This window comes from Cladophialophora psammophila (assembly GCF_000585535.1).
Source record: "Cladophialophora psammophila CBS 110553 chromosome Unknown aczJe-supercont1.1, whole genome shotgun sequence".
Lineage (NCBI taxonomy): Eukaryota > Fungi > Ascomycota > Eurotiomycetes > Chaetothyriales > Herpotrichiellaceae > Cladophialophora > Cladophialophora psammophila.
The window spans coordinates 129,807-145,644 of record NW_006912922.1 but is presented as its reverse complement, the minus strand read 5'-3'; the positions used below and the strand labels follow the sequence as shown (position 1 = coordinate 145,644).

Sequence of the window (15,838 nt, the reverse complement as noted above, 5' to 3'; positions counted from 1 at the left end):
CTGGAACTGGAACTGGAACTGGAACTGGAACTGGAACTGGAACTGGAACTGGAACTGGAACTGGAACTGGAACTGGAACTGGAACTGGAACTGGAGCTGGAGCTGGAACACAAGCACCAACACCAAGTGCTACGCCAGCCGCTTCGACAACACCGGCTTCCAGTCCGGCTTCTCCATCAACAGCTGCCCCATCTCCCTCCACAGCGGCCTCATCGCCTACCACAGCTAGCCCAAGGGTCTCGGCCTCGTCCCCCTCTTCACCTTCCGTATCAACATTCCAAACAACCACTACTGACGTAGCTACAGCAGTTGTCGTGGATGGCACCACTGTTACCGCTGGCGGCCCCCCAGTCACCATCAACGGCACCCCGATCAGCCTAGGCACCAGCAGTTCAGAGTTGGTGATTGGAACAAGTACAACTGTTCTTACACTAACTCCCAGCGGTGGCATCCAAACCATCATTTGCAGTGCCATTGGAGGTTGCACAAGTACGGCTCCCCCTACGTTGCAGACCTTTGTAGGTGGTGCGCAAAAGGTACGGTACAATCCGCCGAATGCGCCGTGGGCGCTGGGCTGGGTGATTCCGTGGATTTTGTTTGCCTAGTAATATGTTTCTTCATGATATGGCACGAATGTCGAGCAAGGAAAACCCTACGGATGGAATTTGGCAGCTCGCACTAATAAGGGAGTGAATGGTCTTTATCACTTTGGAGGACAGAAAAATACCTAAAAAGGGCAGAGCAAAGGCTGGCCTTCCTTTGATTCTAATATGCCAAGCTGGTGTTCTCTTGAATGAATGGCAAATTAGCAATAGTAATTGGCGATCACTTCTGAACCACGACAGAGGAAACGAAAGGATCAGGATGGGCACCTGGAGCCGTGCTTGACATCAAATTATCAGCCAGACTGGGCGAGCGTCCTGAAAATGCGGGAGCCCAAAGAGGATCGAGACCAACTCACATGTCCATTCTTATCACGAACAAGTTCGCCTTAAAAGAAGCATCGTTCTCCCTCGTCAGATGATCGGAGATGCGGGCTCCCGTAAAATGCTGTCGAGGGCTGTGCGAGCAGTACAGAGTTAACTTAAAAAGGAAAGGCTCGTATAACCGTGACTGGACTTCGGCATTGCGGCGTCACAGCGGTATGGTTCGTGTTGAACGACCCCTGGAAGATGGCTGAGTCGTTCACGCAACCACTCGTAGTTGAGGTACGCATAGGCCGGTTCTGGGTTGTGCATGAAGTTCATCTGGTATCAGAAGAATTGAGTATCCCGCCAGGTCGTCATGAAACAATGACAAGGTACGAAAGGCTTAGCACCCGGAATGTGCAGGCGGGGTGCCATTTTCCTGACAGAAATGCAGTGAAAGCTGAACGCAAGCTGGAGAGGGAGAGCCTTGCTTAAAACAAAGCCTCCCCAGTCCCAGCCCCAAGCCCCTTGGCCCCCCCCCCCGGAAAAGAGCCAAGGTGAAATCATCACGTGATCTATACTTCGTCCAAGTCTGTGCCAAGCGCCGAGGCGCCAAGGCTGTCTTCGCCGCACCTTCTGTGATCGTCACCCTGCCACTAGTGCGCCAGTGTTCAACTGCCGCTCACCCGTTTGTCTTCGGACGCCAAGGATTCGGAGATGCGACATTTTTCCGCATTGTGAAGCCTCCAAATGCAGACAGTTCAACTCTTAGTTTTGGCCTCTCATTCACTCTCTGCTCCTCGCACTCAGTAATATTAGCTGCGTATCTCCGCGCAGGGCGATGAAGACGCCTGTTGCGCCTTCTCGAAGTCTTCTGCGCTACCTCCGATCTCAATCGAACTTGCTCTTCACAAACTCCCGTCACTTCACAGCATATGCTCAAAGACCGTGTCGACCTATATCTACAATTTCCACCCGAAGGCGGCTTTCTTCAGTGGAGGACGTATGGCGTACGGCGCGAGAGCCATGCAAAGCTCTTCCTCTTCCGAGATACAGCCACCCCAACCCTCGACAGTCTCGGGGCGCAAGCACAGAGAGTCATAAGCAAAGTTTTTGGCGACGATGGCTGCGTCAAAGAGCCGCTGCATCCCGTTCAAAACTACCACGAGATGCTCCAACTACATCCTCGCCCTATGGCTACGACGAGACTTCCGCGCAACTCTTCAATCTCTCCCGCGCCCTTTCTCGTAATACTAGCGGCGCAGAATTAAAGCTCCGTTGCACCGAGTTCGATGCCAATGGCTCTGTCACAATGGTGTCGGGCGAATTCAAGAAATCAGAACTCATCGCCAAATACGGCTTGCTGCCTCGAGACCTCCGAAAGATCGACTCCTCGGTCCTTCCCCACATCCTCGTCCGTCCTTCCGCCATCCTAATAAATCTCCTCCATCTCCGAGTCCTTATTCAGTCTGATAGAGTTTTGGTTTTTGATGCCTTTGGAAGCACGGACTCTTACACTCAGTCCCTGTTCATGTACGACTTGGAGGGCAAATTGCGACAGAAAGTGGACCCTAGAAATGGCTCCCTCAATCTTCCATACGAGCTGAGAGCTCTTGAAGCAGTTCTCATTTCCGTCACTTCAGGTCTGGAAGCGGAATTCGCATTGGTTCGAGAACCGGTCACACATATTTTAAGAGAGCTGGAAGAAGATATCGACAGAGATAAACTACGGCACTTGCTCATACATTCCAAAAAGCTCGGAACATTTGAGCAAAAGGCCCGACTTGTTCGAGATGCCATCGAGGACCTGCTTGAAGCCGACGATGATCTGTCCGCTATGTACCTGACGGAAAGAAAGACGACCGGCAAGCCCCGCGCTGAAAACGATCATCAAGAAGTTGAAATGCTCCTCGAATCCTATCACAAGATCTGTGATGAAATTGTCGAGATATCTGGCAATTTAATCAGCAATATTAGGAACACGGAAGAAGTGGTTCGAGCCATTCTGGATGCCAATCGCAACCAGCTCATGTTGCTCGAAATCAAATTTAGCATTGGCACTCTCGGTCTCGCTGGCGGCACCCTTATCGCTGGGCTCTATGGGATGAACCTGAAGAACTTTATCGAAGAGTCGGACTTGGCTTTTGGCGGAGTCAGTGTTGTGTGCTTCGGCCTGTCGTGGTTGATCTGCGTCTACGGCATGCGCAAATTGCGCAAAGTGCAAAAAGTGCGTATGTGGGGTGAAGGACTTGATCACAGCATGGGCTTCCGTGGCGGCAAGACAGGAAGTCGAGGAAATTGGCGCAACGAAGCAGTGGAGAGCCAGGCGCATAAGATTGGCAGACTAAAGGCGGGAGGGGTCAATCTTGGGGGCAGTGCGCAATCTGGCCGGGTCCTTTGGCCTGGTATGGATGGGTTGGGAATGCATAAACTCAACAATGCCGAAAACGACAACCAACAGCAACAAAGTGGTATCCATGCCAGGAACGCCAAGGCAAATGCAGACGCGGCATCGAATGTACCTGGCATGACGATTCACGAGGATGTCGACGACGTTGAGGCCAAGATGAAGGCCGACGCAAAGAAAGAGAAAGGTCTGATGACCAAGCAGCAAATGAAGGCACACAAGGGGAAGTAACGCAAAGTCGACCTCTACCGTGGCTCTGTAAAACATCTGTGACGATACGCAAGGGTTTCTACTACTTTCTTTTTCTCTTTTTTTTTTGCGTATAGATGGCAGGTCTCATCTACCTTTAGCGTTCAAGCGAGGCATGAGTCAGGTGATTCTTGCATATATACCGGGGTCACTGGCCGCGAGACACATATTATAGACAGGTCGGGTGGTGAGAAGGCTATACAAAGGAAGGCGAACCTAATCTCAACCTAGCAAGTATTTCATGGGTTATGCATTTCAAATGCAAGCAGGGAGTATAGATCTACCAAGAGTACTCGAGGACGAAAACCCTAATTGCCATATCCGGCTTCATCCCAGAGGGTGAACGAAGGCCGGTTTAGCCTGAGCCTTTGCCTGAACATCACTGAACGCTCCCTGAGCATGCCCTAAGCATGCCCTAAGCAACATAACTGTGTGCAATTGGTGGCGGAGGGGAGACAGAGAGGTCCACAAAATTCGGCACAACCTTAAAAAGCATCTTGGCCAATGACCATCCTCGTAGCTTCTTCCTAGGCTTCCTACATACCAAGTAGTGCTAAACAAGCCGCGTACTAATAGTGCCTGAGAACTCCTCTGCTTATGTGCCGAGTACCTCTTGGCGTACTTCTGTTGCTGCTGAAGAAGATGCCTAGCCACAGTAGCCGATTTACTGGGTACATACCTCGATGATAGAGGCCCTAACTGCGTAGATACTTGTAGAGCGTCATTACATACCGCCGAGCCCGCGTAGATCTCTTGGCATCCCCGGATGACACTAAGCGGCAAAGGGCATCATATGACCAGGCAACAAGCAGCTATCACACAGCTCAGCCTCACCAGCCTGACCATACCCACTCTGTGTCGCAATTTCCTTCTCTTCTATGCGTGGTGCAACTGGTCCGGCAAGCCAACACCAAACAGCATCAAGAGCCTCTGGAACAGGCTTAGCGCAGAGAGAACAAATAAAACAAACAAAGTTGGCCACTAGCCTAGGCATCGCCATCAAAAGAGCTATCACAGCTATATGGACACCTCAAATGCTGGCTCATGCCCAGTGCCTGCCGACGGTTTCTTCAATTCTTCGAGCTCCAATCGAGGTCTTGCAGGCGGTGGAAGAGCCCACGAGCTCGCCGTGCCCACCTCGACGGACGAGACGAGCATTGAGTGAGTTGCTATTGCAGTCACACAACGTCGCTCATTAATGAACGTGCAGTATTATTGCCGTTCCCAGGTTGATGGGACATTGGGAGCAAAGCTGGACAGGAGACAACTCGACTTCCGTGGTCTTTTCCAGGGCTTTTCTGGCTCAGGGATGTGCTGCCTGATTTCTTACCCTCTTGCTGAATTGTCTCTTACGAATGCGCGAACCTGTCCCGGGACTTATCCGACCGATCGTGGACGGTATGCGCCTGGATCTGATGAAGAACAGACGCAATTGCAACAGGTCTCAAGTGCCCATTACCTTTTCTTGGTTTGCAGGCAGGTGGGACATTCATCAAAGAGCTGTACGTTTCCAGCTCGCCACAGCGAAACCAACGAACTGAGGTTCGTCAATTTCACGCTTGCATTTGCGGCCTTGCGTTTTTCTCTATCCCTCGAGCAGAGCTGGTGATAGCTGACAACCTGAAAACATTGAGATTTTTCGCAACGGAAGTGTTTTCTCTTGCATTATCTTCCTGAGTCGAGGAAACCGAATCGATTAGCAAACAGAGCTTGTCAATCAATTATGACTTTAGGATTTTGTTGGGGGAAAAGACTTCCGAACGTCTGTTTCTATGATACAGTCAACGTGCCAGCGTTTGGCGAGGTGCGTTCACCCCCGAATTGGAAGCCAAATTTTCAGCGGATCATGATCACGAAAGCCTCTTGCGGGCATGTCAATTCCTCCCATTGCTTCCAGCGCTTCCGGGAAGGTTCCGGTTGATGTGAATGCATACCATATGGCAAAATTCGACTCCCTACGACTCAACTTGATCCAATAATTCGAATTCAAAGGACTCAAAATGAGCAAAGAGACCTACGCGTTTTGTCACTAGTGGGCAGGGATGTGAGGGGAATGCTCTGTTATCGTTCTAGAGAAGATTATGGAAGAAGTTCACCATCTCGAAGGCGGCATTGGCTCAACGCCAAAACCTTACGGGGTCGTTGATCTCATTGTAGGAATTAGCACCGGTGGTCTTCTTGCGGTCATATTAGGGAGGCTACCGATGAACTTTAACTCCTGTAAACAGGCCTATCGCAGCTTGTAAAAGGACATCCTCCGATGGAGTGGTTGAAGTCTTCCTGGAAAGCAGTGGGCCGATGCTATCAGAGACAAACCATGGTTTTCAGGCAAAGCTCTACAAGCCGCTGTCCATCAAGTCGTTCGTGACAGAATCAGTCCCCCAGAGCGCACATATCTCAAGGATGTAGGTATCGAATTTGCCGACCCGCCGCTATTGGGCCCAAATGAGTCGGTTCCTAAGTGCTTGATCTACGCTATTGACAATGCATCACATGAGTGTGTGCGATTACGGACCTACAGCTCTAACACTAGAGCAGATGAGCATCTATACAAGATTTGGGAAGCTTGTCGAGCAAAGTCCGCCGTTTCTCTGTACTCTCCACCCATGGAGAACTAAGGTCAGCGATACTATTATGGAGGAATACAAAGCGATAACCCCCATTTTGGAAGCTGCCGAGGAAGCATATCTTCTCTATGAAGCGGATGCGTCGATGAGTGCCACGGTCAGTGTCGGGACAGGGAAATGGCGAGGCCACGAGTCTACGGGTCATGTGTTCGAAGTCATGAAAAGCCTTGCGGCGAGGACGATGAACACTGAAGCTAAGCACGATGAGTTTCTTCGGCGCTATGAGAGTCTACATGATGCGTATGCTCGGCTTCAAGAGCCCGATGCACTTGGTAAGATCGATCTCGCGACATCAGACAAGCTAGAGCAAAATCGAAAGACTTGCAGAAGAGTATCTCATCTCTGAGGATGGTCAAAATTGGGTTTGAAGCGTGCACGGAACTTGCACCGACGTGGGCCTGAATTTCGAGTCTCGACGAACAGCGAAGACGGGGTTTCGTATCACCCTCGCAGACACCGCCGCCGCTTCCTTTGGCGAACTGATCGACGCCTAGATCTTTCTGCGTACGAGTCTCATTGTCAAGGACAAGGAGTTTGAGCAGGTGATTGTCTACTTTGGGTAGTGAAATTACCCAACTAGGTATCTCCGAAAAACTCGGTTGATTCAAGATTGCCCTCATGTATGTTTCATCCTCTGTGTGTAACACCTAATCTCGCGATTTTCAACTTGCTGTTATTGTGGGTTATCACTACCTATTGTACCGGTTCTTCACCGGGCATGTAGTGCTCGTGCTTTGTCCTTGTCTGTTCACCTAGTACACTACTGGCGAGGTGAAAAACTCAACTACATACTTCAACTGCGTGTTGTTATCCTTCTTCATCATGAAGCCGTGTGCCCAGTCCTTCTTGCGCCTCCAAATATGCCTGTCCTGGAATATGACAGGGGACCTGATATAGATCGAATCAGTGCCCGAGCCTATGGAGGCCCTTCCGACTGGAAATGGGACTGTGCAGTCCAGCGGCTGGTGTGAGCATTTCCATTGGAGCTGCTAAGCCAAAGCCTGCCTGTTCACTGTCGCCTTCGGGGTTGCTCGGAATTTCGGGGAAGTTCTCATCAGCTTCATCGATGCCCGTGGGCTGTTGCGCATCTGGTGTTATGGTGTCGGCCATTTTGTGGAGATTGCAGTAAGTTCTGTTATGGCAGAACTTGTCGCAGATAGGAGGTCGGTTTAGGGTATATATACTTTCCTCTTCCCACCACCAGACTGAGCCGACACAACCACTCTAGAATGATGCATCATGGAGGTGAGCACTAATGAAACACAGCGCGGCATATCAAATCGTGCTGGGACGCAGGCCGTAAGCCACGCAAGTTCAGCACACCCCATTCCACTACAAAAGACGGTTCATCCATCCAGTAGCTTGGTGCTGCATTTGGGCAGTACCATGTAGACATCTTTTGGCCAGACTGTGAAGATTCCGTGTTGACACGGGTTCAAGCAGGAAGCTTCTGCAATAGAGAAAACACATGGCGATATGCGTGTATCTGAAGAGCAAAGTCTGACATCAGCCAGTCTTCGTATGGATGGGGAGACCTGCGCGCCCGTGCCTTGTGTATCCAGTTCAAGTTCCAGCTGAAAAGCGCTTTCAGCTTTCAAATAGATTTAGGCAAGCCAGCAACAAGCATTGATGAGAATTTCCAACCTTTGATGGGTTCTGGCCAAGCCAAGAACTAGCCTTCGAAGGTATGTACCTCGTACTTATATGTAACTTTGAGACAAACACTGCGTCAGCCACAACCAGGTCCTGACAAGCAATTGGCGTTGCGCTGTGTTCTGGCCAGTCTGGCCAAACGGTAACTTCAGCTTCCCCTCAATAGTAGAGGGGTAGCGAGGAGACTGTTCAGACCTGAGAGCCTGGTGGGCTGAAGCGAAACCCCACCTTGGACCGGGATTCTGAATCTGCATGCAAGACAAACAAACAACTTGACAGAGTGTCCCGGCGAGAGGTCTGATGCTTGCAAGGGGTAGAGATTGAATCCATACGTCCAATGTGCTTGTCTTCGGCTGAAGTGGCTATTGTTGAGAAGCTGCCAAACTCTGAAACCCCCTGACAATCCAGAAATCTTCAGTTGCCTCGAAGTCTGGGATCCAATGCCACGGCACAAGAAACAATCCCGAGTCACTGGAAATTTAATCTGCCCCGTACGAAGTCTGGCATATCACAGAATATTCGTCGTAAACGATCGCTAAGGCAGCATGCTTCCCACATTTAGCAGGTGGTTTTTCATGTCTGCATGTCAATTGAACGAGTGGCCATTTCTTGCCCTTCCTGGTTTCGATCTGTTTGAGTTGGTGGTCTGGCGCCTTGTGGTAGTAGTTTATGCCGAACTGGACGGGATGCCCCTCGGAGATGGCTTTGCATAGTTTGTCATTCAGTGCATTGCCTTCCTCATCTTTAATTTTGGACGCTTCGTCAGCATCCTTCTTGGCCAATTCGTCTTTCTCTGCTGGTGAGCGTTTCTCATTGAGTGGTTCGTAATGCCAGATACGATAAGGCTGCGCCGTTTCAAAAGCTTCATCGGCTGGTTGCTGACTGGAGACGTCCATAGCTTCTTCTTTCTTGCTTGCAGTGGGATAGCGACACTTGGACTCATCACAGACACCCTTCTGCCGCAAGCGCTTCATTGCACTTCTGATATAGCAGAAAGAATTTCGGAATTTCGGAATGTCGGATCGTCCGGCTTAATTCCCCGGGAAACACGGGCATTGTACCAGATGAAGATCCGAGATGGATCGTCAGCAACAGGATTCTCACTCTGTGTAGCCGCCAGCTCCTTCTGCAATTCATATGAGTGCAAAGCAGCTGCAGCATTGGCCACGCAGGAGTTGAGGAATCTACCCTGGTCGTATATGCCTCGCCAGAAGTTGCTGTATGCCGGATTTTCGCGGAGGTTCTCGGTGTCTTTGACCCTGGGCGCCCTCTTTTGGTTCGTAGAATCTATGGTTTTCATCGGAAGGTTCCGCAAACCATCCCTCGAAGATAAAAAGGCGCTTGAAAAACTCGTCAGCTCCTGCCATGGGGTTTCATACAAGCTCGAGTATCTTCTTCGCGTCGGAGACTCGAAGGCAGCAAGCCTCCTAAATAAGAGCCCGCTGAGCTCAAGCCTGACCACGGACCATGCACGCACCATCTTCTCATTTCCCAGTCCAGTCCAGGCTAACTTTCAGCTCTTGCCTGGTGCGGCCGAGTTGCAGCACCATGCAGGGCTATCTTGAAAGTTGTTAAAGCGGGGTTGAACAGGGCACATAGCGCCCACCATCGTATAGTACTCACTCAAAATGTCAAGGCCGGCATTTTCGGTGAAAATGGAGTGCATTTACAAGGTAGTGTGACCGAGCCGATGAGGTCTGGCCCCGTTTCGCTGCCTTCTTCTGCGGCTCGACGCAAAACTTCAGGCGGTCTCCGAGGATGAGAGGGCTTGACCCGGGCTTTTCGGCAGATCTTAAGACTTACTGTATTACATTCATATCTCTTTTCACACATTGCCCATGTCAGAGCCTGGTTGATGAAATCCGCATTCAAGATCGAAGACTGTAGCGATATCTAGGTGGAAGGAGCCAGAAGGCAAGCATCACAGAGCTCTCTGACGCGATAAATTCCATATATCGCTGGTACCAGGAATCGACCTTGCCATACACGCGGAATTTCAGGTAGTCACATAAGAGCAAGGACTTTCTAGCAAGTTAGGTGCACCAAAAAGTGATGTCTGGCGTTATCAGCGTAGGAGGTAGGTCAGCCGATGTACGGAGTAAGACATAAGGGAGTAGAGTTAGAGGTTCTGATTCCGGAGTTACACAGCGAGGCTCAGTTAAAGCTTAGGTTAAAACAGCCTTAACTCGCCCGCTACGGACAGATGGTATTTGGCGAATGGGTGGGATGTAGCACATTGGCTCAGGCAGAGATGGAAGGGAATCGATTTGTGCCTCATGCTTCTTCAATTCTCGCATCTTGATGTAACCGAAGTGTGGGCTCAACTTGATTTATTGTGATGTTTCCTTTGCTCAACCCCAACCTTTCCCAAGAAGGCCTTCGCTGTCTTTTGCTCATTCTATTTACCCACTCGCTGCCCTCATGCTTGTACCCTTTGCATGAACTATAGCATCGATATTCTCCTCAATCAAGTTTTTCTCTTCTTTGACCCTCAGAGGCTTCTTGCATATAGCCTCTAACCATTCTTCTTTGCCTCCGTTTCCGCCATTTTTAACGTCTGTTCGCCACCACACCACGTTTCCCATTTCCATCGCTTAAGATTTGAGAGAAAGCATCGGTGAAGGGTATACGTGCACTCACCCTCTTGGAAAGCTGAGTATGGATCACCAATCGTCATCGTCATCCTTCTCATCATCTGTCGCATCAAAGTCAGCATTCATTGATCAGAAGCAAAACACCAAACATCTGACAAGAAAAACCAAGGGCGAACTCACCGCTGCCACTAACTTTCTTCTTTCTCTGGCTCAATGCTGCTGCCAACGCTCCAGCCAAGCCCCCTTGATCCCCAGCGGGTGTTGAAGGAGACCCAGGCGCTCCTGGAGGTGGCGGGGGAGCACTGCTCTCTGATCCTGGCACCACGGCCGCACTACGGTCCCGCTTTTCGCTTTCCTTAACTTTGCGTAGCCCGCCACCGGATTTGCCGCCTGTGCCACGGATTGCTGCCAGAAGCGAATCACGGCCATCCCCTCCTACTGGAGGCAAAGGAGGAGCAGGCCCAGAAGAGCTAGGCATTAGAGGAGGTGGGGGGGGACCCCCCGAAGAGGGCATGGGAGGCGGTGGGGGTGGGCCGCCGAATGAAGGCATGGGGGGCGGTGGTGGAGGGCCAGTAGAAGAGGGCATAGGTGGTGGTGGCGGAGGAGGAGGAGGTGGTGGTGGTGGTGGAACAGCGCCTGTAGGCGGAGGAGGAACTGCTCGAGTGTTCGGAGGTGGTAAAGGTGGCGCATTGTTGCGCGCCGGCGGAGGAGGTGGAGGTTGAGGAATGAACAACGCAGAATGCGATGGCGTTTGTCCTGCTTTGGGCGGTAAAGGCGGTGGGGGCCCAGCAAAAGGAGCTGGTATCTCACGGCTGGGTGGCGGAGGAGGAACAGGTCCACGACTCGGTGGAGGGGGAGGTGCCGAGGATTTGCGTTCCCCGGTGAATGGCGGAGGAACTCTGAACAAACCTCCTTGTGGCTGCTCCTCCTCGATTGGAGTTTTCGGAGGACGAGGAGGAGGCGGAGGCCCTGGATTTGCAAGGGAGCCTGAGGAAGCGCGGGCTCGGCCAGACGGGTGGAGTGCTGGACCTGCTTTGACAGCGAACTTGCCGGCATCTGCAATAGGTGGAGGAGCTCGGAATCTAGGCTGTGGACTTGCTGCAGGAGGAGGAGATGGAGTCCTTGCTGCCGGAGGAGGGCTCGACCGAGGAGGTGAAGGGGCCCTCCCTCCCACAGGTCTTCTCGATGGCGGAGGGGCTGGAGGAGGGCCTCTTCGGCTCGAAGAAGAGGCCGTACCGGTATTTTCAGGGCTAATCCTTGACAAGGGCACCGACGGAGGCGGCGGAGGTGGCGCCCTTGATCTTGTCTCAGAAGCCGTCACCGTCGGTATGGCCGAAGCAATTCCATTTGCGATTCCTTCTGCCTGCTTTTCTTGCACATAGCGCTTGATAAAGTCTGCGTTTTGCGCGATCTGGTCTTCGGTGATGCCCATTTGCAGCAGTTCATCCAAGATCGGTCTCCATGTTGGATCTGCAAGGTCGATTGTATCTGCACTGCTATGAGGACGGCCGGCTGGGGCGAGGCCGGGGCTGTAAATTGGCTGAGGGACAATCTGTTGCGGCTGTTGGGAGGCAGAACTGTGCCGGTGGCCACGGAACAAGTTGCTAACGCGACTGTGGTGTTTGTGCGTACTTCCAGGCACATGCACCTGGCCTCCTCCGGCGGCAGATGCGAATGGCTGGGCTTTTGTATGTTTACTGGCGTTTTTCTCGCGATCATCCATCTTTTTCTTGAATTGCCGGGCCTCTCTCTCGTCGGCAAAGGATAAGCCCGCGAGGCATTGTTCGAGTTCAAAGGAATAAAAGAATGTCCGATCCTGATTGTACTGAAAAGTGTCGTATATTTCTTGATCCCATATCACGCCTCGGTTTGCAGGAGAGATGTCGACGAGTTTGATCCAGAAAGTGTTTCCCACGAGGTCATTGGAAAGGACAGCGGCGCCTTGAAGACCGGTATAGGTCCATGATCTGTCATTGGGGAGAGCAACATAGAGGCGAGCGACGGCCACGGCTTGAATCTTGTTGGAAGCCTTGGGTACAGTCCGCTTCACCGTCTCCTTGTCAGCGTCGGAGAGGATCGAGGGCATATTGGGCGGGAGATAGTGCTCGCAGGCGGCAAAAGGAGGAATAGGGACCGGAAAAAGGAGTGACCTTTCTCCAGCAGAGCACAATCAAGTTATAAAGAAACAAGGCAAGACGGCTAGAGAATTGCAGACTGACATGGAAGCATAGAAAGTTGATTGAACGGAGCAGGCAATTCCCAAAGGGCTCTATCTCTCTGCGCTCAGCGGAGACAAAAGAGAAAGGCCCAAGAGGCTTGAGAGCCGCGTGGCATTTCGGCTCGGATCAAATCTCGTTAGGCGTCTTGGACTCTTGGGGGAGTCCTTGCGGGGCCGATGTGGTTACCAGCACCAGGTAGTTACCCAGTACGAGGTACTCGCCGGGGCTTTGTTCAAGCACAAGGCTAAGGAGGCCCATCCCTGGAGTGCCCCGTTTGTGCCCGGGGGCCGCTTAGTGAAACCCAACCATGCAATTGGTTGGGCTCGGTGGGCTTCCGTCACCGACTCCCTCTTCTCCAGCACCCCACATCTCGACGTCATGAGCACTGACAACATGGTTTGCGGTGCAATCGCAGGTGTTGATGCAGAAGGCTGACGGTTCATGGTCACGCAACAGCTTGGTGGCACAACTACAAAACCCTCTTGAATTCACTTCTTCATCTCAGATACAGTTTGAAAGAGTACCTCACCACAGCAACCACGTCAAAAATGCCTGTCATGCCTGGCGAAGAAAACACCGACTCTCACGTCTTTGACAAAGTCGCCAAAGAGTCAAGCGATTCCAACGCATCTGACCACCCCCTTCACCAGGAGCACCAAAAGGCACAAGCCCACCATCATCATAGCAAAGGCCCTCAGATTTCCGAGAGTGAGTACAACATACATCTGTGACTGTGAAATGATCGAGAGAGCTGACCGCCATGACTTGGTAGATATTCCTGCTGAGACAAAGAGCAAGGACGAACTGAAGGCCCAGGCGAAAGAGATGAACAAATAGATCTCACAGGAATGGTGAGAACGACACAAAGCATCATGGTAACGGTGAAAACAAAAGAATGGTGAAAGGAATAAGCGAACAGCACCCAGAATCACCCATAGGAATGGAGTGAATCATGTGACAAATCATTGAGACATGAGAGCATGTCTTTTCATTGCTCCTGTGATTCTGCCTAAAGTATGCAGTATGCATCTATGGCTCCATTCGAAGTTACCCCTGGGCTTGCCCCTGTCTCAGTTCTGTCGCTGTGCATTGTAATGATCTGTTTGCGGATAGTCCGTGGTGCTCCTTTGACCTCATCATGACCTCCTGGCACGCTTGTCGGACTGTTCGCCATTGTCATTCCGCTCCCAATTCCTGTGCAGCCCTTCATTTCCCTCAGTGCCTTTAGTGACCAGGGTCCTCTTCGAGTTCTCTTCACCGGTCGCCGATTTGCGCGAACCTTTCTCATCGGTAAGCGCTGCCTCAGGGTTTGGACTTGGTAACGTGATTGAAAAATGGATAAGGCGACAGCACGTCTTCTCAGACTCTCTCTTAGCAGTCTCTTGGGTTTCGTTTCCAGATTTCTTGTCCTGCACTTTGGCAGGATCAACCTCCTCCATTTTGCTGGTAATTGCCCCATTGGTTACAGCCTGATCATCGTTGCTACCGTCGCCGGCTGACGGTGGTAGCCTCTTCTCGTCTTTTGCATCCTCTGCTTTCTTGTCGTCGCCCTCTGGATGCTCACTGTAATGCCACAACTCTTTCAAGTCTCCCCTCACCAAAGCAGTGCCCCAGAACGACAACAGGACTCCAGGGACGAGATAGAGCAGTGCTGGCTGCGCATGTTGTGCAACCTGCATCACAACAACCGTCACAATCATTCCAGCGAGGTAACCTAGTATGGTCGCGCGGAGGTACGGTTTGGGAAATCGCTTGGCCCTCATCTCCTTCGTCCACAATTTCGAAGTGGTCCAGAACCGCTCTCCCCAATTTCCTGTTGCGCTGGTGTAGGTCGGCTTCGATGCATCCTTACCTATCTGTTGTCTGTCTTTGGCTTGCCGAAGATAGTATAAGTACAAATCAAACCTCAAAGCAAAGGCCAGCATCATGCCCGGCACAACAATATCCCCCAACCCCAGCATCGCCATGGTTCTTTTCTTCGCCAGACACTGCAAGTAGTCTTCCATTTCCGGCGATCCTTCCGGTGCACCCACAGGAAACACGCAGCCATCGGGCCGAGGGAAGAGCAACTTGATTGGTACATCCAGTTTCGTCGCCACGGTGACCATCATCGGTGTAAAGAACACAAAGTAAATGTCATAGAAGAAGAGTGCGCCGAGCACAAGAGTGCCGGTCCAGGCGGTCGTAGGTGTCATATACTGCAAGGAACCGTAGCAGAAGGAGAAACCAAGGAGGTTGGTCAGGAACCAGGGCTTCGCGACGAAGGTGTGAACATAGACAACGCCAGTGGAGAGGATGAGGCTGGCTATGTCAAGAATTTCGATTACTGTCTTGATCGTAATCAATTTATGGATGTGGAACTCGAGCCGTGCTTTCGTATATAGGAGCGCTCGTAGATCCCAGACAAGCGATACAACGGACGAGGGAAGAGGGATTCGTCCCACAAAACCCGGAAACGGTGAGCTGGTGCGTGTCCCATTCTCCGTTCTGAAACACCATTCCTGCTGGTCCACCTTCCACAGCTTCCCTGCACGGGAATACTCATTTGGAAGCAAAAAGGATCTCGCCACAGAAAAGCAATCCTTCAGGAACTTCATCGCGAAGAAGAGGCCGATCTGCGAGAAGTAGATGCCCAGAGCCCAGTTTAGCCAAGCGGGATCTTGGAGCCACTTGAGAATGAAGTACAGAGATGCTAGAGTAGCACCAGCCATGATGGGAAATAATATCGCGTCAGAAGGGGTGAGATTTTCAATTCTGGTTTGGGAATCATCGTCATCAACTTCTCCAGTGGCGCATTTCTTCGATTTCTTCGAAACTGCCGACGATGGTCTAGAAAGTGAGGCGTGAGCGGCCGTGTAGATTGGGAAAATTGCCGATATGAGGAGATGCAGGTAAGTTGGCAGAAGAGGTCGCATGCTTTCATAATGGTAGGCGACTAGGCCTAGAAACTCCACGACCGGACCGGGCTCTGAAGCCATTTCTGGGGGTTTTTGTAGGCTTGGGAGGTTTGTGTGGGCTTGGGAAAAAAGAGCCAGCTGATGTCGATAGACGATGTGTCATTGAAGAGGATTAATGGAGTCCTCGGGTGGACAGAATTGAATTGAGGTATTGCGTGAAGAAGACGCGAAAGGGGAGACGAGAGATCGGGGCAGAAGTCACCCAGAAGCAAGGCTGGTGGGCT

General features: G+C 51.5%; 6 protein-coding genes across 6 annotated transcripts; 3 read left to right on the top strand and 3 right to left on the bottom strand.

Moving 5' to 3' along the window:
• Positions 1 to 2,220: 2,220 nt before the first annotated feature.
• A1O5_00045 (uncharacterized protein) lies at positions 2,221 to 3,546 on the top strand (the record flags this gene model as incomplete). Its single annotated transcript, XM_007740666.1, has 1 exon — positions 2,221 to 3,546. One exon carries the CDS (start codon positions 2,221 to 2,223, stop codon positions 3,544 to 3,546), a length of 1,326 nt encoding a protein of 441 aa, XP_007738856.1.
• A 2,502-nt stretch (positions 3,547 to 6,048) lies between these two features.
• On the top strand, positions 6,049 to 6,537 carry A1O5_00044 (uncharacterized protein; the record flags this gene model as incomplete). The annotated part of the gene is made up of 1 exon (XM_007740665.1): positions 6,049 to 6,537. One exon carries the CDS (start codon positions 6,049 to 6,051, stop codon positions 6,535 to 6,537), a length of 489 nt encoding a protein of 162 aa, XP_007738855.1.
• Positions 6,538 to 8,323: 1,786 nt separating this feature from the next.
• On the bottom strand, positions 8,324 to 8,818 carry A1O5_00043 (uncharacterized protein; the record flags this gene model as incomplete). Its single annotated transcript, XM_007740664.1, has 1 exon — positions 8,324 to 8,818. One exon carries the CDS (start codon positions 8,816 to 8,818, stop codon positions 8,324 to 8,326), a length of 495 nt encoding a protein of 164 aa, XP_007738854.1.
• Positions 8,819 to 10,507: 1,689 nt separating this feature from the next.
• On the bottom strand, positions 10,508 to 12,524 carry A1O5_00042 (uncharacterized protein; the record flags this gene model as incomplete). Its single annotated transcript, XM_007740663.1, has 2 exons — positions 10,508 to 10,539; positions 10,619 to 12,524. The coding sequence occupies 2 exons, from the start codon at positions 12,522 to 12,524 to the stop codon at positions 10,508 to 10,510; spliced, it is 1,938 nt and encodes a 645-aa protein (XP_007738853.1).
• Positions 12,525 to 13,205: 681 nt separating this feature from the next.
• Positions 13,206 to 13,494, top strand: A1O5_00041 (uncharacterized protein; the record flags this gene model as incomplete). The annotated part of the gene is made up of 2 exons (XM_007740662.1): positions 13,206 to 13,365; positions 13,430 to 13,494. 2 exons carry the CDS (start codon positions 13,206 to 13,208, stop codon positions 13,492 to 13,494), a joined length of 225 nt encoding a protein of 74 aa, XP_007738852.1.
• Positions 13,495 to 13,793: 299 nt separating this feature from the next.
• A1O5_00040 (uncharacterized protein) lies at positions 13,794 to 15,635 on the bottom strand (the record flags this gene model as incomplete). The annotated part of the gene is made up of 1 exon (XM_007740661.1): positions 13,794 to 15,635. One exon carries the CDS (start codon positions 15,633 to 15,635, stop codon positions 13,794 to 13,796), a length of 1,842 nt encoding a protein of 613 aa, XP_007738851.1.
• Positions 15,636 to 15,838: the final 203 nt, after the last annotated feature.